Source organism: Neolamprologus brichardi, chromosome 7 (assembly GCF_056152115.1).
Source record: "Neolamprologus brichardi isolate AB-2024 chromosome 7, ASM5615211v1, whole genome shotgun sequence".
Taxonomy (NCBI): domain Eukaryota; kingdom Metazoa; phylum Chordata; class Actinopteri; order Cichliformes; family Cichlidae; genus Neolamprologus; species Neolamprologus brichardi.
Genome location: NC_142110.1, coordinates 53898527 through 53915592, shown reverse-complemented (window position 1 = coordinate 53915592; position 17066 = coordinate 53898527). Strand labels below are relative to the sequence as shown.

General features: G+C 39.2%; 1 protein-coding gene across 1 annotated transcript; it reads left to right on the top strand.

Annotated features, from left to right (window-relative positions):
- Positions 1-5712: 5712 nt before the first annotated feature.
- Positions 5713-15186, top strand: LOC102788348 (KN motif and ankyrin repeat domain-containing protein 1-like). The gene is made up of 10 exons (XM_006796856.3): positions 5713-8131; positions 8316-8468; positions 8968-9076; positions 9169-9318; positions 9462-9549; positions 10159-10378; positions 11350-11492; positions 12460-12660; positions 12928-13026; positions 13124-15186. Exons 1-10 carry the CDS (start codon positions 5854-5856, stop codon positions 13184-13186), a joined length of 3504 nt encoding a protein of 1167 aa, XP_006796919.2. The 5' UTR covers positions 5713-5853; the 3' UTR covers positions 13187-15186.
- Positions 15187-17066: the final 1880 nt, after the last annotated feature.

Here is a 17066-nt window from a genome sequence, read left to right as displayed (position 1 = left end):
CTACATAAAGATGACTGTTTAACTTTATCTCCCGGTTATGTCACTGGAAAAAAATAATAACTCAGGTAATTGGTTCGGTAATTACTACCCCTGAAACCAGATTCTGAGACCGAAATGATGTGGTGTTTATGCTGTGTAATCGAGTCAACAGAAGAAAGCGCCTCATCAATATTTTAATGACTGATTCCCGTGAGCATCTGCTGTGCGCGTCGACAGCTCTGCGCGCATGCGCGGTATGCATCTCACAGATGCAGAGGAAAAGTTCGTCTAATATCGAAAAAATAATGAGAAAGAAGAAAAGGGGGGAAAGCGGTCTTGTTAGCGTCTAAAATACACGTTTAAAAAAAAACACGTGCCAACTGATAAGGTAAGCTGTTAATAATATTCATAATATTTAACTGCATCACACGAGCATGTTGTATATGTCCACATCTTCTCCGAATGCACAGGTGATTTATTTCTTCTCATGTTAAGCAAACAGAGGCTAACTTTTTATAACATGACGGAATAAAACGTTCAATTTGAAGCAAGGAAGGAGGAAGGGCTGCAGTTATCTGTCAATTTATAAAAAGTTCAAATATTAATATTAGTTATATATTTGTCATACAAAGTTTTACCCTTTATTAATCATTTCTTGGCACTTTAGTCAGTGAGATTTGTATGGAGGCCCTGAGAGGTCAAACGCACTGTAATTGAAGAAAACACCAGCAAATGAAAAAATGCTGCAAAAAGGCACAAAACCCAACGGAATCTCTATAAAACACAAGGGAAAATGCCACAAAAGCTAAAAAAAACAGACAAACAAACAACAAAAAACAGTGAAACAAAACAGACATGTTTTTTGGGAAACAGTTGTGGAAGTGACCAGCTTTGTAAATAGCTAATAGCAGAAATGTAACTACAGTACTATGTGACTCATGCAATTAAAGCACACATTACTTTGCTCCCTCACATCACTGATAAACCGCTGCTTCTTTGAAGTGTGACAATGCAATCCTTCATGTTCTGTTTTCTGTATTTTGTGTGCGTTTGTAGTAGAGATGGACTGATCCGATATTACGTATCGGTATCGGTCCTATACTGACCTAAATTACTGGATCGGATATCGGAGAGAAATAAAAAATGTAATCCGATCCGAAGTATCACAAAATCAGAGAAGTATCCCAGAGAAGTAAAGCAAGTGTGTAAGTTCATCCCTGAATGTTTGCATAGTGTTTCCATGTTAAGCTTAACAACTGATTCATTGAGCCACAGCTGGACTGGCCATCTGAGTTCCATATTGAGGCGAAAAGGAAGCGATTTGTCTGACTTCAGTTAGAATTAAAAAATAGACACAAAGCTGGAGTTATTCTGTCTTTGCTGCATCTACTTCACTCGTTCTCTCCCTTTCCTCTCCTGTTATGACTTCAAACATGAAACTGATCACTGATCAATGATCAGCTGATCGGCTTTTCTGCCGCAAGTCCCATCTCTCGTCTTTGTTTTTGGCCCACTTTGCGCTAGCAAGAGGAGACCAGCGGATAAACAACAGCAGCACGTTTAAGCGTGATAAGCTGTTGTTAGAATTTATTTAATATTACTTTCTAGTATCAGCTGATGTTTGCTGGAGCCACAGCCGTAAAAGCTGCTGGTCATGGTATCCGTTTGGATATGTGGTGAGAGGGAAACATGAAGATGAAACCAGGAGATGTCCTTACTGAATCATCAGAGCTGAACTGGTGATAGAGAAACAGGTTTACCTTTTAGGTGACATGAATGAGTTGAAGGGAAGTTATGAACTATTTCTGAGAGACAAATAACACCAGGATCCTTTTTCTACGTAGCTGAGGGCTGGTAACTGTGCAGGGGCGGGTATAGCAAAGTTTTGTCGGGGGCCAGGTTGGGCATTAACAGGGAAAGGGGGGCACAAAGAAATATTTTTCTTTGTTATGTCATTTAAAAACTTTGAATAAATAATTATCTGAATCTTACAAAAAAAGTGGTCATCTAATTAAATGTATTCAATTCAATTCAATTTTATCTATAGTGTAAATGTATAGAATCCATTATTGTATATAGTAACTAATAAGTCTAATATACACACTAGTAAGCTATAGTACTTTTTCCTTTGGGAAGGTACCATCTGTGCAGTCTGTAATTCTGCTGAAGAAAGATATTGAATCTATTTAATTACTGTAGAAAAATAATTGATTTCTGTGTATTTGTTTTACACTTGCATTAAATTAAAGTTGATTACATCGATTAAGGGCGGGGGGTGGTTCCCTAATATTTTTGCTGGGAGTTGGCAACCCTATTAGTTAGGTAGGTAAGTACTCTTTAAAATACCAGAACAGGATGGTGTAGGCTTAAATTTATTAGATTGATCAGTGTTGCTGAACTATAAAATGTTTTGGGTGGAGTGTATTTTGTGCATATAGGTATAACAGAATAGCTTCAGTCTCTTGTTTTTTAAAACTTGAGAATGAACTTATACAAAATGCAGCAAGATATTTATAAAAAACTGTTTTATTGATTACAAAATACGCTACATCGGATTCATACCGGTATCGGCAGATATCCAAATTTATGATATTGGAATCGGTATCGGACATTTAAAAAGTGGTATCGTGCCATCTCTAGTTTATAGGGCTTTTCCTTTTTGCTGGTGTCTGCAGTCCCCTATCCAAACCTACCTGCTCCTGTGTGAAAAAGTAATTGGCCCTGCTGTTAAATCACGAGTTAACTGTGATTGATAACATTTTTTGGATAGCACTAGCCTCACCCGGGCCTGATTACTGTCAGACCTGTTGAATCAGGAAGTGACTTAATTAGAATCTGTCTGAAAAAATGAAATATGCTAAAGGATCTTAAAAATCCACACATCATGCTACAATTTAAAGGAACAAGAATAGATGAGAAGCAGAGTCATTGATATCTATCAGTTGGGCAAGGGTTATAAAGCCATTTCTAATGCCGTGGGACTCCAGCAAACCACAATGAGAGCCATTATCCAAAAATAGAGAAAATTTTCAACAGTGGTGAACCTTGGCAGGAGTGGCAGGGCTACCAAAATTACTCCAAAAGTGCAATGACAACTCAACCTGGAGGTCACAAAAGAACTGAAAACTGCACGCCTCACTTCCCTTACTTAAGGTAAGCGTTCATGAGTCAACAATAGGAAAGAGTCTGGGTAAAAAGGGTTTCTATGGGAGAGATCCAAGGAGAAAACCACTGCTGACTAAAAGGAACACAAAGGTTCATATCACATTTCTCAATTTTTTTTTGCAAGACTTTTGAGAAAGTATTCGGTGGACTGATGAGACAAAAGCTGAACTTTTTGGAAGGGTTGTCTCCTGTTACATATTTTGTAAAAATAATACAGCATTTCATGAAAAGAACATCATACCAGCAGTCAGACATGGTGGTGGTAGTGTGATGATCTGGGGCCATGAATTCTGCTCTCTACCACAAAATCCTGAAGGAGAATGTCCGCCCATCATCGATTTGTGCCATGATGCTGATGCACACTGAGGTTATGCAGCAGGACTAGTCAAAGTCTGGACTTAAATCCAATTGAGATGCTTTAATGGGATGTTCATGGTAAAACAAAAAACAAACAAAAAAAAACCTCTAGTGTGACAGAATTTAAACAACTCTGCATGGAAGAGTAGGCCAGAATCCCTCCACAATCCTCCACAGTCATGTGAAAGAGTCATTGCCACTTATCACAAATGCTTGATTGCAGTTCCTGCTGCCAAGGGTGCCACAACCAGTTATGACGATCCCTTCATTCTACAGCTAGAGGTGGATCTTTCTCTACCACGTGGCTTCTCATTGGATAACACTAAAAGACTGAGAAGTCCAGCAACCTCAGATTAGCCACAGATGAGTCAAGTCAGATGAACCAGCTGTAGAGATAAAGCCCTGTGATGGAACAGGCTGTTACAGAGGCCCACAAACACTTGAATCAGCAGATGATTAGTCAACCTTAACTCCAGCCAGAGAAAACTGTAATTTATTTCATAGTAATACCATTTTCATTGGTTCTGCAAAATAAACAGTATTTTTCAGATTGTTTATGTCTCAGTAGTATGCAAATAGCAACTTGTCTGTGTTTTTGATGTGTAGTTTGGATTGACTTTATACACACCAATTTACTTACACATTTGCTGGGCTTCACATTAGTTTTGACTCTTTCGGGGTATCAAGTTCTAAAAAATGTAGAAAAATGCAGACAGCTTACAAAAAAGATATCAAGTTGTTAAATCCTCCTTATCCAACTCCACTTGGCTTGCTCCTCACATAAGTCATTATTTTATGCATGTTAATTATAAATGCTATATAAGATTAGATTATATTAGAGTAGATTGTTGTATTATATATATATATATATTAGATATAGATTTCAGTAATTCTTTAAACTGACTTTCTATGAAGGGAGAACAAGAGAGGAAGCCTTCTCAAAACACCAGCATGCTGAGAACAGAAAGGTGCTTATCAATGAAAATGTGATAGGGGATAGCATTGCAATGACAGTGTGTTGAGGCTAAGCCCCATCCTCCTGTAGTTGTGCAGAAATAACTATAATGTCTCAGTATTGCATTTCCTTTATGCAAGCACTGTAATGTTAGCTGTTATCGACTGTCAGACCTGGGATGAGAGAGAGAAGGAGCTCATACGAATGAGACAGCAACACCAAGGTTCAAAGTTAATTTGATGTGTTTTTCTTTTATTTGCAGACTTATTCAAAGTTTAGACTGAATGAAAAAGGAATTAAATCATTATTGAGATATTCTGAAACACGTTCAAGGTTTTTAAGTCCTGAGGAATATGTCAGGTAATGATAACTGATATAATTACCACTAACCTAAATGCTATAGAGTCACAAAAATGTTGTAATTTGTACATGCTTCTGGAAGTAATGCATGAAATGTACTTTTTGATAATAGGGGTTGTATGATGGAATTTATTGCAATTCCAGCTTAATGCATTTAACATTTACTATTTAAATATAGTTATAGGTTAGAATTGTGTTGTCCTAGGTATTTTCGTTGCTTTTATATTCAGTGGCTAAAATACTTGGAATATGTTTGTGGTTGAGAAGTCCTGCCAAGAGAATGGTTGGGCATTTACAGGGAGAGTTGCAGAGTAATTATAGAGTGGGCTCAGTCTATGTAGAGAGAGACATACCATTGGGAGAGAAGTAACTACTGAAAAAAGTGTCTGCAGGATTGGTAGACACTCCTCTCTCCCTCCTCCCCTTGTGGGACAGGCTCAGAGAGATTAGAGTCAGAAACATTTTGAAGTGAAGGAAGGCTTGAGACTCAGAGAAATGGTCACTGATCAACACAATAAGGTAAGGAAAGAAAAGGGAAGAGTATATAGCCTAAAGCCTTCAAGATTTTACTGTGTATTCATGATGATTCATGATGATTAAATGTTATTTAAAACTTAAATTTACAACAACTTCTTATTTTCTGTAAGATTTATTTATTGTATTTTTTAAAAAGATTTTCCACCTTTCTGCATAATGTTTGGTTTTGATTTTTGCTGTTTTATTTTTATTCTTTTGCTTCTCTGACTACTCTTTTCAGGGAGGAAGATTAAAGTACAGCTGTCCAACTATTTAACAGGCCAAAGCACTGGTTCCCTAACCACCTTGAAATTGATTACAGTTATCAGTCTGAAGTGGACTGCATCCAGCGTGTGGACAGTTTCTGAGACGCCGCCACCATTAAGCGACTAAGCCTAAAAAGGAGGCCCAGGGTGGCCGGCAGTAATGTGGACAAAACGCAGAGTGGCATTTCATCTAGTCAGTGGTATTCTGCAGAGTCCTTGTCATCATCTAGTGGTGATGATTCAAAACTACTGGGCATGTCCTCTGCAGCTCGAGGTAGACCACCTCTTCCTCCACCACATGGTTCCTTGTTGGATAATAATAAAAGAAATGAAAGTCTGGGAACCTCTCAGATACTAACTGAGCCAAAGCCTCAGCCAGCTGCACGATCTCTCTTCCAAAGTCAAAGCCCTGTGATGGAGAGGGCCTTTCTGGAGACCCACAAACCCTTGAATCAGGAGGTGACAAGACAGTCTCCACCCCAGCCCTATCCCCGTCGACGACTGGCCAGCTTCGGAGGTATGAGCTCCCCTGGGTCACTCTCACCTTTCACTGGCCTGGGTGCATATAATCAGAACAATAATGGCAATAAGCCTACTGGCACTGGACCCGAGGTCCACCTCGGCTCATCCCTGGGCAGTAGAGGCAGCACAGGCTGTCTGAGAGTAAGCCCACAGAGCTCAGGTAGAACAACTCCAGTTACCAGTCTTGGCCCCATGCACCTGCAACATGTCCGTGACCAAATGGTGGTTGCGCTACAAAGACTGAAAGAGTTAGAGGAGCAAGTGAAAATCATCCCAATCCTCCAGGTAAAGATCTCAGTCCTTCAGGAGGAAAAGAGGCAACTAAGCTGTCAGCTCAAGGACTTGATTGAGAGAGAGAACGTCAATGATGTAACCTGGAACAGCCCGCATAGCATTGAAGGGTCTGAAATTGAGATCAACAGAAATACCAAAAAAGATCTTGAAGTTAAAAGTAGCTGCACAGATCTGAAGGAGGTTGGACAATTGACCAAAGACATGCAAGAACTGGAAAGGTCTATCAAAGTGGGACAGTTGGGAACATTGCATGAAAAATGTAACCCTCTTCATGACAAAACATTTAAGTCAGTCGCTGTGGGAACTGACAACAATATGGATGTCATCTCGTCTAAGCCACCAAAAGAAAACAAATATGCATACATTGAGCAGGTAGAGATGAGGTCCATTGCAACAGAAGTATCTGAAGTCAGTCTGGGAATTTACACAGAACAGGAGGCAGAGCTTGATGCCCAAGAATTAATAAACAGTGCCTTAAAGGAGAGAATTTGTCAATTAGAAATAGAGTTGAAAGAATCAGCTCTGGAGACAGAGTTGATTCGTCTGAAACTGGAACTTCAGGCTGCAGGAGCCAGGAACCGGGTTGACAAGGCCTGCTGTGCCAGACCGTCCACTGTAAGCATAGGCTCAGATGCAAGGCCACACACCAAAAGCCAGGGAGTGGGTAATCACACAGAGCTCAGAGATGCTTCCACAGGCGAGGAAAAGAAGGTAAAAACTGTAGGAGTATCCTGTGCACCTATGATGAGGAGTATTTGCACAGGACTGGATGTACCCATGAGCCTCTGGGAGGTCAGGGAGCGAGTGGAGACCAGCGACAAGGCTGTGGAAATGCACGTTTTTACAAACACACAAGGAGTTGGGACAGAGATAAGGGTATGTGATGCAGAAAGCAACACAGAGGCACCACTGGCAAAACTGAGGTCCAAGAAAGAGTATTGTTCAGTGGCTTGTGGGGATTGTTCTGTCGATGTGACCATTTGCGAGGCAAAGGAAGCAGTTTCACAGTGTATGACTACAGATCGAGTCAGAGGAGTTGAGCTTGGAATCATGGTATCACCCCAAACAGCATCGCAGCGTACCAACACTGTATGTAGTTCAGTGTCTCGCTTTACCAACACCAAGCACGCCTTCAGCACTGACTCCAGCACGAATACGCTCCTCAGCACCCAAGACAAGCACACCAACACTACTCACACTTCAACTAGGACAGTATCTGTAGGCAATAGGGTCCGAGACGTCAGATGCACCACAGAGACCCGAACAATCGGTGTAGGAACTGCAAATGCAGTAGAAAGTATTTCAAAGCAAACACCAGAAGCGGTCACCAGAGTAACTCGAGACACTGGAGTTGGATTCACAGACATTAATGAGAATTTCCTAGTTGGACTGAAAACTCGAAATATGGCATCCGGACCGTCTCATCTACCTGACCCTGTCAAAACAAAGAGTGTTGGTGTAGGGGAAGGGCGGATAAGGGATTTTTCAGTTTCATCCAGGACACCTGGACAGAATTTCCAGAAATCTGCACAGTTACAGTGGGACCATGAGCTGAACCATTACATCGAGAAGTTGCAGAGGCTCCTCAGCATGGAGCATGGGGACCTGCTCACAGAGGACTGTCCTGATCATAACAGTGGCCAAGGAGATCCCAGCTCCTTGGCACCTATGGCACAAGGAGGGACAGACATCCACATGTTCAGTTCTCATCCAGCAGGTAACACAGCAAACCAAAAACATTGATTCATAAAACATTTGCAAAGCTGATACCAAATTTCCTGGTAATTTATTACTATACATTACATTATCTACACAAAGTAGGTAATGCAATTAACAGTTTTTTCAAATCTGCAATGTTATGTTTATACGTTTCTGTCTACTATTATCTTGCTTTCATGCAGCAAACAAAGACTCTCAGTCCCAGTCTCAACTTTCACTTGTCTCCTCTAAGTGTGACAAAGCAAATGCAGGCCTGTGTCAGCAGAGCAGTAATGATTCAGAGGTGAAAAGAATGATTAAAATGATAGAACAGCAGACGTCCTCTGGTTTACAAGGTAATATTTTTATTTATTTATGTTTAGTTATAAATCCAAATCCTTTTTTTCATGAGATATTTAGTAAATATCCAGTTAGTAGGAATTTTGTCTCAGTGAAAGAAATTTAAAAATCTTTTAGTATAAAAATATTTTATTTTGAAGCCACTCCCGGCGCCCAGTTTAAACTTGAACTAGGTTCAGGGGAAGTGGCCTTTTTGAGGGATGCATTTGCGATGTGTGGAATGATATCTGGTTTTGGAAGACGTTGTGTGCCACATAGCACTTTGTGGCTTAAGATCTAAAATTGAACTGCTTTGTGGGAGGAGCTGGTGCAAAAGAATGCTTTCTCTTTTCCACCGAGGCTTTTAGATGTGAACGAATGCATAAAGAATCGTGTGTTTTCATATACTCTGAACGTGACCTAGCTAGCCTTGTAACTGTTTTGCTATACATGCATTTAATACAACATACTGTGTGATTTGTGTTAAGAATAAAAGTGCTTTGTGCTCATTTCTAGACAGGTCAGATAATGCTGGTAAGCCAAGGAATGTAATAAAGAAACAGAATGGTAACCAGTGCTGTAGTAGCAACAGGCAGAGTATGAAGTTTCTGGGTGTGACTACAGGGTAGGTGTCTAATGTCTAAACAAATGTTTTATTTCTGAAATGATGGATGTGGTATGTTCATAGATATTAAGCTCTTGTTTTATTGTCCTTAGGCTGGACCCAGTGTCGAATTATGAGCATGATGATGTAGACAGAAAGATAAAAAGAACATTTAGGGAATCTCCTCAAGATGTTGCCCAATCACGAAAGGAAAAAGACAACAAGGGATCAAAAGGAGCTGCGAGAGTGTATACACAGCAGAGGTAATCTGGGAGAAGTCTAAAAGGGTTCAAAGCCAATAAAACTGCAGCAATAAAAAGCTTCGCAACAGCTGTCTGCATTACTGTGGGAGTCCTTTCAAATCTGAACTGACATCTAGTAACCAATAGAATTTGGTTATTTTCAGGCGTAGGATGAGCGAACGGATGTTTTTTGCTTGTCAAGCCTTAAAGACGCACCTGAGTGATGACACAGCTTTATCCAACAGGGAAATGGTATGTTTTGTTTTACTATATTCAGTATGAGAGCCACTGAAAGTCACCACAGGCCTTGTTTGTCCGTACGTGTTTTGATTACCATGGGTGTGGAGAGATGCTGAGCCATGGTGGTTGAAAGTATGTCGTTTCTAAAGAAGTATCCTTGCCATTGATATGAAAAGAATTCCTCAGTAGAAGAATTTTTAGCTATATCATTTGCTTCAATTTGAGAATGTTTTTCTTTCTAAGTGAAATAGACTACTCACTTTCACAGTAAAATGCAAAATAGGTAAGAAGAAGTGGAATTCAAAGGAATTATATCAGCAAGGTAACTCTTGACAGCTTCCATTGTGAAAGCTGAAACACTAAAAAGAATAACAAGAACTCTCGACATGCCTTTTTATGTTTGAAATAATGACAGATCCCTCTTCTTTTATGATGTCTTTTATAGAATTGTTGCTTTATGCTGTTTGTCTGTCTTCTTTCATTCACATCCCTGTAATTATGGGAAGATTGTGTCTATTCAGTCCTGATTGCTCTACTAAACTAATTTATGGCAAGAAGTATGTGTTTAAAAAAAGAAGTGCTGTTTTTGCATATATAATGCATCCTTTTTTCCTCTTGCAGCAGGACTGTCTGCACACACTCCAGCAAGAGTGGTTCTCTGTGTCCAGCCACAAGTCAGCATCTCCTGAAACTGTAGAGGACTACTTATCTACGTTTCAGGCCATTTCACCTTCAGTATTGCAGTACATAGTTAATATGGCTGACGGCAATGGAAACACAGCTCTACACTACAGTGTTTCTCACTCGAACTTTGGCATTGTGAAGAAATTGCTTAATCCAGGTACATCACCACACCACACCAAGTACATATTTTTTTCTCTGTCCCTCTATGTCACCAGAATTAAGTTTATTTCTTTGCAGTCTGGACATGCTTAAAACAAGATTACAGACAAATTATGTTGCCAGGGCTTTTTTTAACTTCTACAAAATGCCGCAAGAGTTGTCCTTTTAATTTGAATCCCCCAGCAAATCAGAGAAACAAGCAAGTTCACAGTTTTTTAGGGCGGAAACGCCTTGTGTAATTCAGCTGTACCGCTCAGAAGCCCATGTATAATCTGGTTTTGTCATATCATATGAACATCTTGGTATTCTTTCTAATAGCCACTAGGTGGCGAAAATACCAGCAGCAAGTGAATTCTGTGTGTGGTAAGATACAAAGTGCTCCTGTCAAAAACTGGAAAATATTGATAAAAAAGAAGACCCTGGTTTCTTAAACCAGCATGGGCAATAGATTACATTTTTGACTGCTGGGTAGCTGATAAATGAGACGGGGTTTTTTTTGGAAAAGCTTGGAAAATACGATTTTTTTTTTAAATAAGAAATTATGTGCTGGAGATTGCCTTTTGAAAATCATAATGGCTTGTTTCAACCATTTTTCCAGCTGTGAATGAGTATAAAGGGATCGAAAGGCAGAAACACTATTCTGGACAGTCACTTAATTATTTAGTTTGTCAGGACAGTTTGATATTTGCACTGGGTGCCCGACTGAACAGCTTCTGTGTATGTATATCACTCAGAATATATATCTCTAAGCGCCAGCCTTTTTCTGTGAATCTATATTGCATAACAGTTTTGTCATTTTTAGTCACTCACCACAAAAGCTTATCTGGAACAGGTCTTCCTTACAAAATAAAACTTGGCATTTGTGTGATTAAAACAAGTGTGAATTGTTATCAGTACAAAATAATATACATTTGTCTTCGTCTTGCTTGTTTCTTCCACTGCCATCCATTTGACCGCCAATCACTACAGAGGTGTGCAACGTGAATCAGCAGAATTCAGCAGGTTACACACCCATCATGCTTGCTGCACTTGCTGCTGTGGATAATCCAGACAACATGAAAGTAGTCGAGCAGCTCTTCACTAAAGGAGATGTCAACGCCAAGGCCAGCCAGGTCAGTATGTTCTCAGGGTGTGGGTGAGGAGTGGTTAGCTGGCTCTCACATTACACTATAGTTTAAGTTTTTTACAAACTAGTTTTACAATTTTTAAAAAATTGCTGCAGCTCTCATGGCTTTCATTCAATGTGGGTATTGTCAAAATGATTTAATGCATCACTCAATCTACTCTCCTATGTGATGATAAAACATAGGAGGAACTGTGTGCAACTATTTTATTTTAAAGCAACTTTCCTTATGAGATGTCTCTGATTTTACTCTTAATAATTTTTGGAGTTTATTTTATGTAGACAGATAAATGTAACTGCTTGCATAAATATAAATACAATGAAAACAGTCTTTCCTTTGTCTTTAGCTGCTTAAAAAAAATCCTGCAGATATCACAGCACTGCCAAACAAACGCCTGATTATGTGCGTCAGAATTCCTCACAAAGTTGAGATCTGCAACTTGTCATTTTTACTGGATATGCACGTCTGAGGAAATACTACATCCGAGGCTTGTTGGCTTAGCAACCGATGGCGCAGCTGCTGTGATATGCTGATACAGAGGAGCGGCCACACTCCTACGCGAAAAGATCAGTCCTAAGCCGACTTCCATTCACTGCATGAATCACAAGCTAGAATCTGCAATGCACGTTTAACCTTTTATGTTTGATTACATTTCCTGTGTCCGAAAGAAGAGAGAACAAACCACGAGACTGAGAATATTTTGCAAATAATTAAATTTAATGTAAACTTTCAAAAAGATGAAAATATTCATCCAGTGGCTACATTTGTGTTGTGTAGTTGAAATTCAGTGAATCAATATAAGAAAGAATAAATAACTGAACTAGCTTCACAGTCCCGCTCATTTTTTTCCTTTCCCCAGTCGTCTACTGACTGTATCTTTATATTTGGAGATGTGTGACTCAGTATTACTTGCCCTGTTTCTTCCTGTGTTTGACTCCTGCCTTCTGCTGCCCAGGCCGGTCAGACGGCTCTGATGCTCGCTGTGAGCCATGGCAGGATGGACATGGTGCAGGCACTCCTGGCACAAGGGGCGGAGGTCAATCTCCAGGATGATGAGGGCTCCACGGCGCTGATGTGTGCAAGCGAGCATGGCCACGCTGACATTGTTAAACTACTGCTGGCACAGCCGGAGTGCGATGCCACCCTGACTGACAGTGTATGTGAGTCATTGCCTCTACTTTGCAGCTTCTGTGAGCCCGGTGGCCTCAAGCTGTGAAGCAGAAGCGCTCTTACTTTGTTTTAGATATTATATTACAAAAGCAGAGAGTAACCATTTGTTACAGAAGACACATTCAGTGTGTCAGGAGAAAACAAAAGGGATAGAAATGGTATGTAATTAATTATACCGAGGCTCTTTTATTTTCTGTCTGTTATTGTGCGATAAACAACAGAAGCTCTTGTGGTGTATTTTGTGCGTAAACAGGATGAAAGCACAGCCATGTCCATCGCATTAGAGGCAGGACACAATGACATTGCAGTGCTTCTTTATGCTCATGCCAACTTCTCCAAAGGACACGCAGGGGTATGTGCGTCAATTTTTACATTAACACACAATATAAATGTGTTTGTGCATCTTTTTTTACATTGTATGCATTTTGGTGTGTGGTGTTTCTTATCAGGCAACTGGTCGTCACAGTGGCAGGTCTCTTTCTTCTTCCAGTGATAGACACGTCTTTGAATGATGGGATCCCCCAAACTCTGATTTGATGCTACAGGAAACTTATTTTCAGATGATTCGATATCAAAGCCCACATTGTGAATAACTTTGTCAGTTTCAATCTTATCAAGAGAATTCAGTTGAATATTTATCTGTCATAATTGAGCAGTTGACAATGCTTTTCATTATCTAGTAGCACGGTATGCATACATGTGTATAAGATAACACTGGTAATTTCATATTTCATACAACTGAATGTGTATTACAGTAAATTTAATATAGTACATGTGTGTATATTTAAGGAGAGCGTGCAAAATTATCCAAAGTCCCCAAGTTAAGATGCACTTCAGATGGGATGCTGTGTTAAATGAAAATAAAAGTAGATTGCAATGATTTGCAAATCATTTCAACCCATGTTTTTATTGAAGGTGGAACATAGAACACATGTCAAACCTTTTATTCTTATTTTTAAATCAGGTTATTTTGAATTTGATGGGCAGAACATATCTAAAAACTTTGGCACAGGCCATGTTTAACACTGCGGGGCATCCCCTCGTCTTTTAGCAACACTCTGTAACATCTCTTTGTAACATCTGGGAACTGAGGAGACCGTTGCTGGACCCTTTGGTAGAGGAGAATTGTCTCATTCCTATCTGATAGGCGATTGTAACTGCTCAACAGTTGTGTGTTGTCTTTGTTGTACTTTTTGTTTCAGCATCCAAACTCTTCTATGAAGCCATGCTGCTGCTATAGATGGAGTAGCATGGTCTCAGCATATGAAGTATGCTAAGATAGCAAAGACATTGCATATTTTCCTCTAAAACCTGTACATACCTTTCAGCACTGATGGTGCCTTTTCAGAAGTGCCAGCTGCCGTTTCATAGATACTAATGTCAAAATACCATCAGAGATTCAGGCTTTTGAGCTGCGTGCTGATAACAAACCAGACGATCCTTCTGATCTTTAGTCTGGAGGATGCAGCATTTATGTTTTCCAAAAAATCTGACCACAGAACAGCTTTCTACTTTGCCTCAGTTCTCTTAGAATGAGCTTTGACCAGAGAAGACAGCTGCAATTCTGGATTATGTTCACATAGGGGTTCTTTTTTTTTGCATGATAGAGCTTTAACCTGCGTTTGTGGATGGGACGGTGAATTGTGTTCACACACAGTGATTTCTGGAAGTGTTCCTGAGCCCATTCAGTGATTTCCATAACAGATCCAAACAAATCCAAATAGTGGCTGTTTTCAGTGCCCGAGGGCCTGAAAATCACAGGCATCCACTATTGGATTTTCAGACTTGTTCCTTTCTGCACAGAGATTTCTACAGATTGCAGGAATCCTTTTACATTATGTACTGTAGATGATGAGTAAGTCTTCACAGTGATAAATATCATTATGAAATTGTTCCATAATTTGTATCTTGTAGATACTGCCCATCTTCACTTCTGAGAAACTCTGCGTCTCTAAGCTGCACTTTTTTTACCCAATTGTGTTACTGACAAATTCTCAGTTAACCTTTTGTTCTTCCAGCGGTTTCTTTTTAGTATCTCTACATTTCTGACCTCTTGTTGCCCATTCCTAACTTCTTTGAGTTATGTTGCTCCATTAAATTAAAATTTAAATAGTACATTTTATTTAAACATTTGGTTTATTTTTTTATGTACTATTGTGAAAAGTTATTGGTTTAAGAGATTTGCAAATCATAGCTTTTTTATTTATTTGTTTATTTTTTATATGGCATCCCAGCAGTTTTGGAATTGGGTTTTACTTAGTGCTAAGGTGAAATTTTGTACTATTTTTATATCTCATATTATTTGTAAAGTCACAGGGCTCAAATGCGCTGGGATAAAAGTAACAAAAATTACAAAGTGCAAAATCTTGACCCAGCCCTTCGTACTTAAAGGATCTGTACCTCAGAAAATATCCATGATGCCATAGTAAAGTTTTGCATGGCTTCATTAAATATACTAAAGTTATTGACACCATACTGTGTACATTACTATAACTTACAGGAATATAGATGCATGGCAACATAGTTTACTATTTTAAATTCATAAGGATTATAGATTATGTTGAAATGCACGATTACTTGCTGTTTACTGTAAATGTCAAAATACTCTTTTTGTTCATGATTCTAAAAAAAATTAAACCCAAGTGGCCTTTTTATTTATATGTTTTGTAATCTTTAAAAACTGTTTATTTTTTTTGTCAAAGCTTTTACTTTATGCTATGTAAACAGGGTAAGAAGATGCAGCATAAACTACTACGTATCTGTAGCACATCTTTTTCTACCAATCATGGACAAAATGTACAAATAAATATCGGCAATGTAATAAATAAATAAATACAGTCTGACAGATGACAAGATTAGTCTCATGTTTGTTTAATAGTAAGGAATTTTAAGGTAGCACGTTATTGTCTTATATGTGTTACACATTTGCTGAAGGAAAGGAAAAATGGAGCCTCTGATAATGTTTTTAGTCACACACAAAAGAAGGGTCACGTGAGCTCTGTCATTGTGTAAGAGATTTTTCAACCAGCTGGTGGATTCAAACCCAGTACCTTCTTTGCTGTGAGACAGCAGTGCTTACCACTGTTCCACCTGAAGTATCTCAACCGTTTAAAAAATAAAATCAGCTGAGCCTTCAGCCAGGCACAAACACTTCTTTCCTTTTTTGGTTTGGCAGGCACTAATTTTTCTTCATCCTGACACTCAGCTCTCTTTTCTCCTCTTACACAGAAACTACCCACCATTCTCACCTCGTTTCTACCACCTCACCAGGTATTGCCCCCAGTGTTCATCCTGTCCCTTCTCAGTTGACTATGATGTCTATCAGTAAAGTACCATTGCCTTTTTTCCCCTATAAGCAAGATTATGTAGACCTTTTTCAAAAAATGACTATTAATGACTGAATTATTAGGTGAGTTTGTGACCTTAGACTGCAAAACCTGGCCTTGATAACTCATCAGAGTAGTCTTGCCTCTCTTGGCATTTGTACTACTGGAAATTAAAAGCGAATTTCAGCTTTGAATGAGCTGTAAATCATTTATCAACCATTCAGAATAACCTGTGCCCTACAGTTCTCACCATTTTAATTAATATTCCCCACGAGCTTCATTGGTGTGAGAAGAGAGAGCGTGTAGTGATAATTCAATTCTGCAGCAGTCCTGCAGCTCAGAGATTATCATTGTTTTATTTTACGCTACAGCACTATTGGTGAGTGAACATGTGACAAGTTATAAAATAAAAGAAAGGACAGATTAAGGGGTATCTCATTTTTTTTCAACCTTTTTTTTAACCATTTACGAAGTACGATGTTTTCATCAGTGAAACATGCGATCTCACAGTCAGTTTGTTGTATTTCCTTTTCCTTTTGTTTTCTTCATCTACTCATGTGATTTATATTTTGCCCATTTCCAGAGCTTTTTTTTTTAAAGCAGTGCTTGGGTGCACAAGACAGAAAGCTTCCATGAAAAGACAGATTATAAAATTATGTTGTTCGGCTTCCCGCTGCACTCGTTTCCCCAGTGTACCACTTTGTCTCCAATTCCTGAGAGCTTGTGTGACTGAGAGCACTCTGAATCATTTCCCAGCAACAGCAATAAAACACAATGATATACAAGGTCCACCATCAAAATTTGCTGTTGCCATGGTAACAGTCAGCAGTTTTCAGCAAGTGATTCTTGGGAACATTAGTCTGGAAAGATATCTCTATTTCACCGAGGTTAGCTAATCCGTTCATTTAATTTCCCCGTTTGTTTAAGCCGAAATGTCACCGCTACCATGTTATTTAGTAGAATAGATGCTGATGTAAGCAATCTTGAAAGCAAAACAAAACTGTTTTGTAAAACCCTAATGAATGTCATATGAAGCTGGCATGCAAGGACATTCAGCAGTCACAGT

Bases quoted from the DNA above. Each gene is read 5' to 3' on its own strand.
- LOC102788348 (XM_006796856.3), top strand. From the start codon at position 5,854: ATGTCCTCTGCAGCTCGAGGTAGACCACCTCTTCCTCCACCACATGGT. The intron at 12,661-12,927 runs GTATGTGAGTCA...GTGCGTAAACAG, and splicing joins ATGCCACCCTGACTGACAGT to GATGAAAGCACAGCCATGTC. The intron at 13,027-13,123 runs GTATGTGCGTCA...GTTTCTTATCAG, and splicing joins TCTCCAAAGGACACGCAGGG to GCAACTGGTCGTCACAGTGG.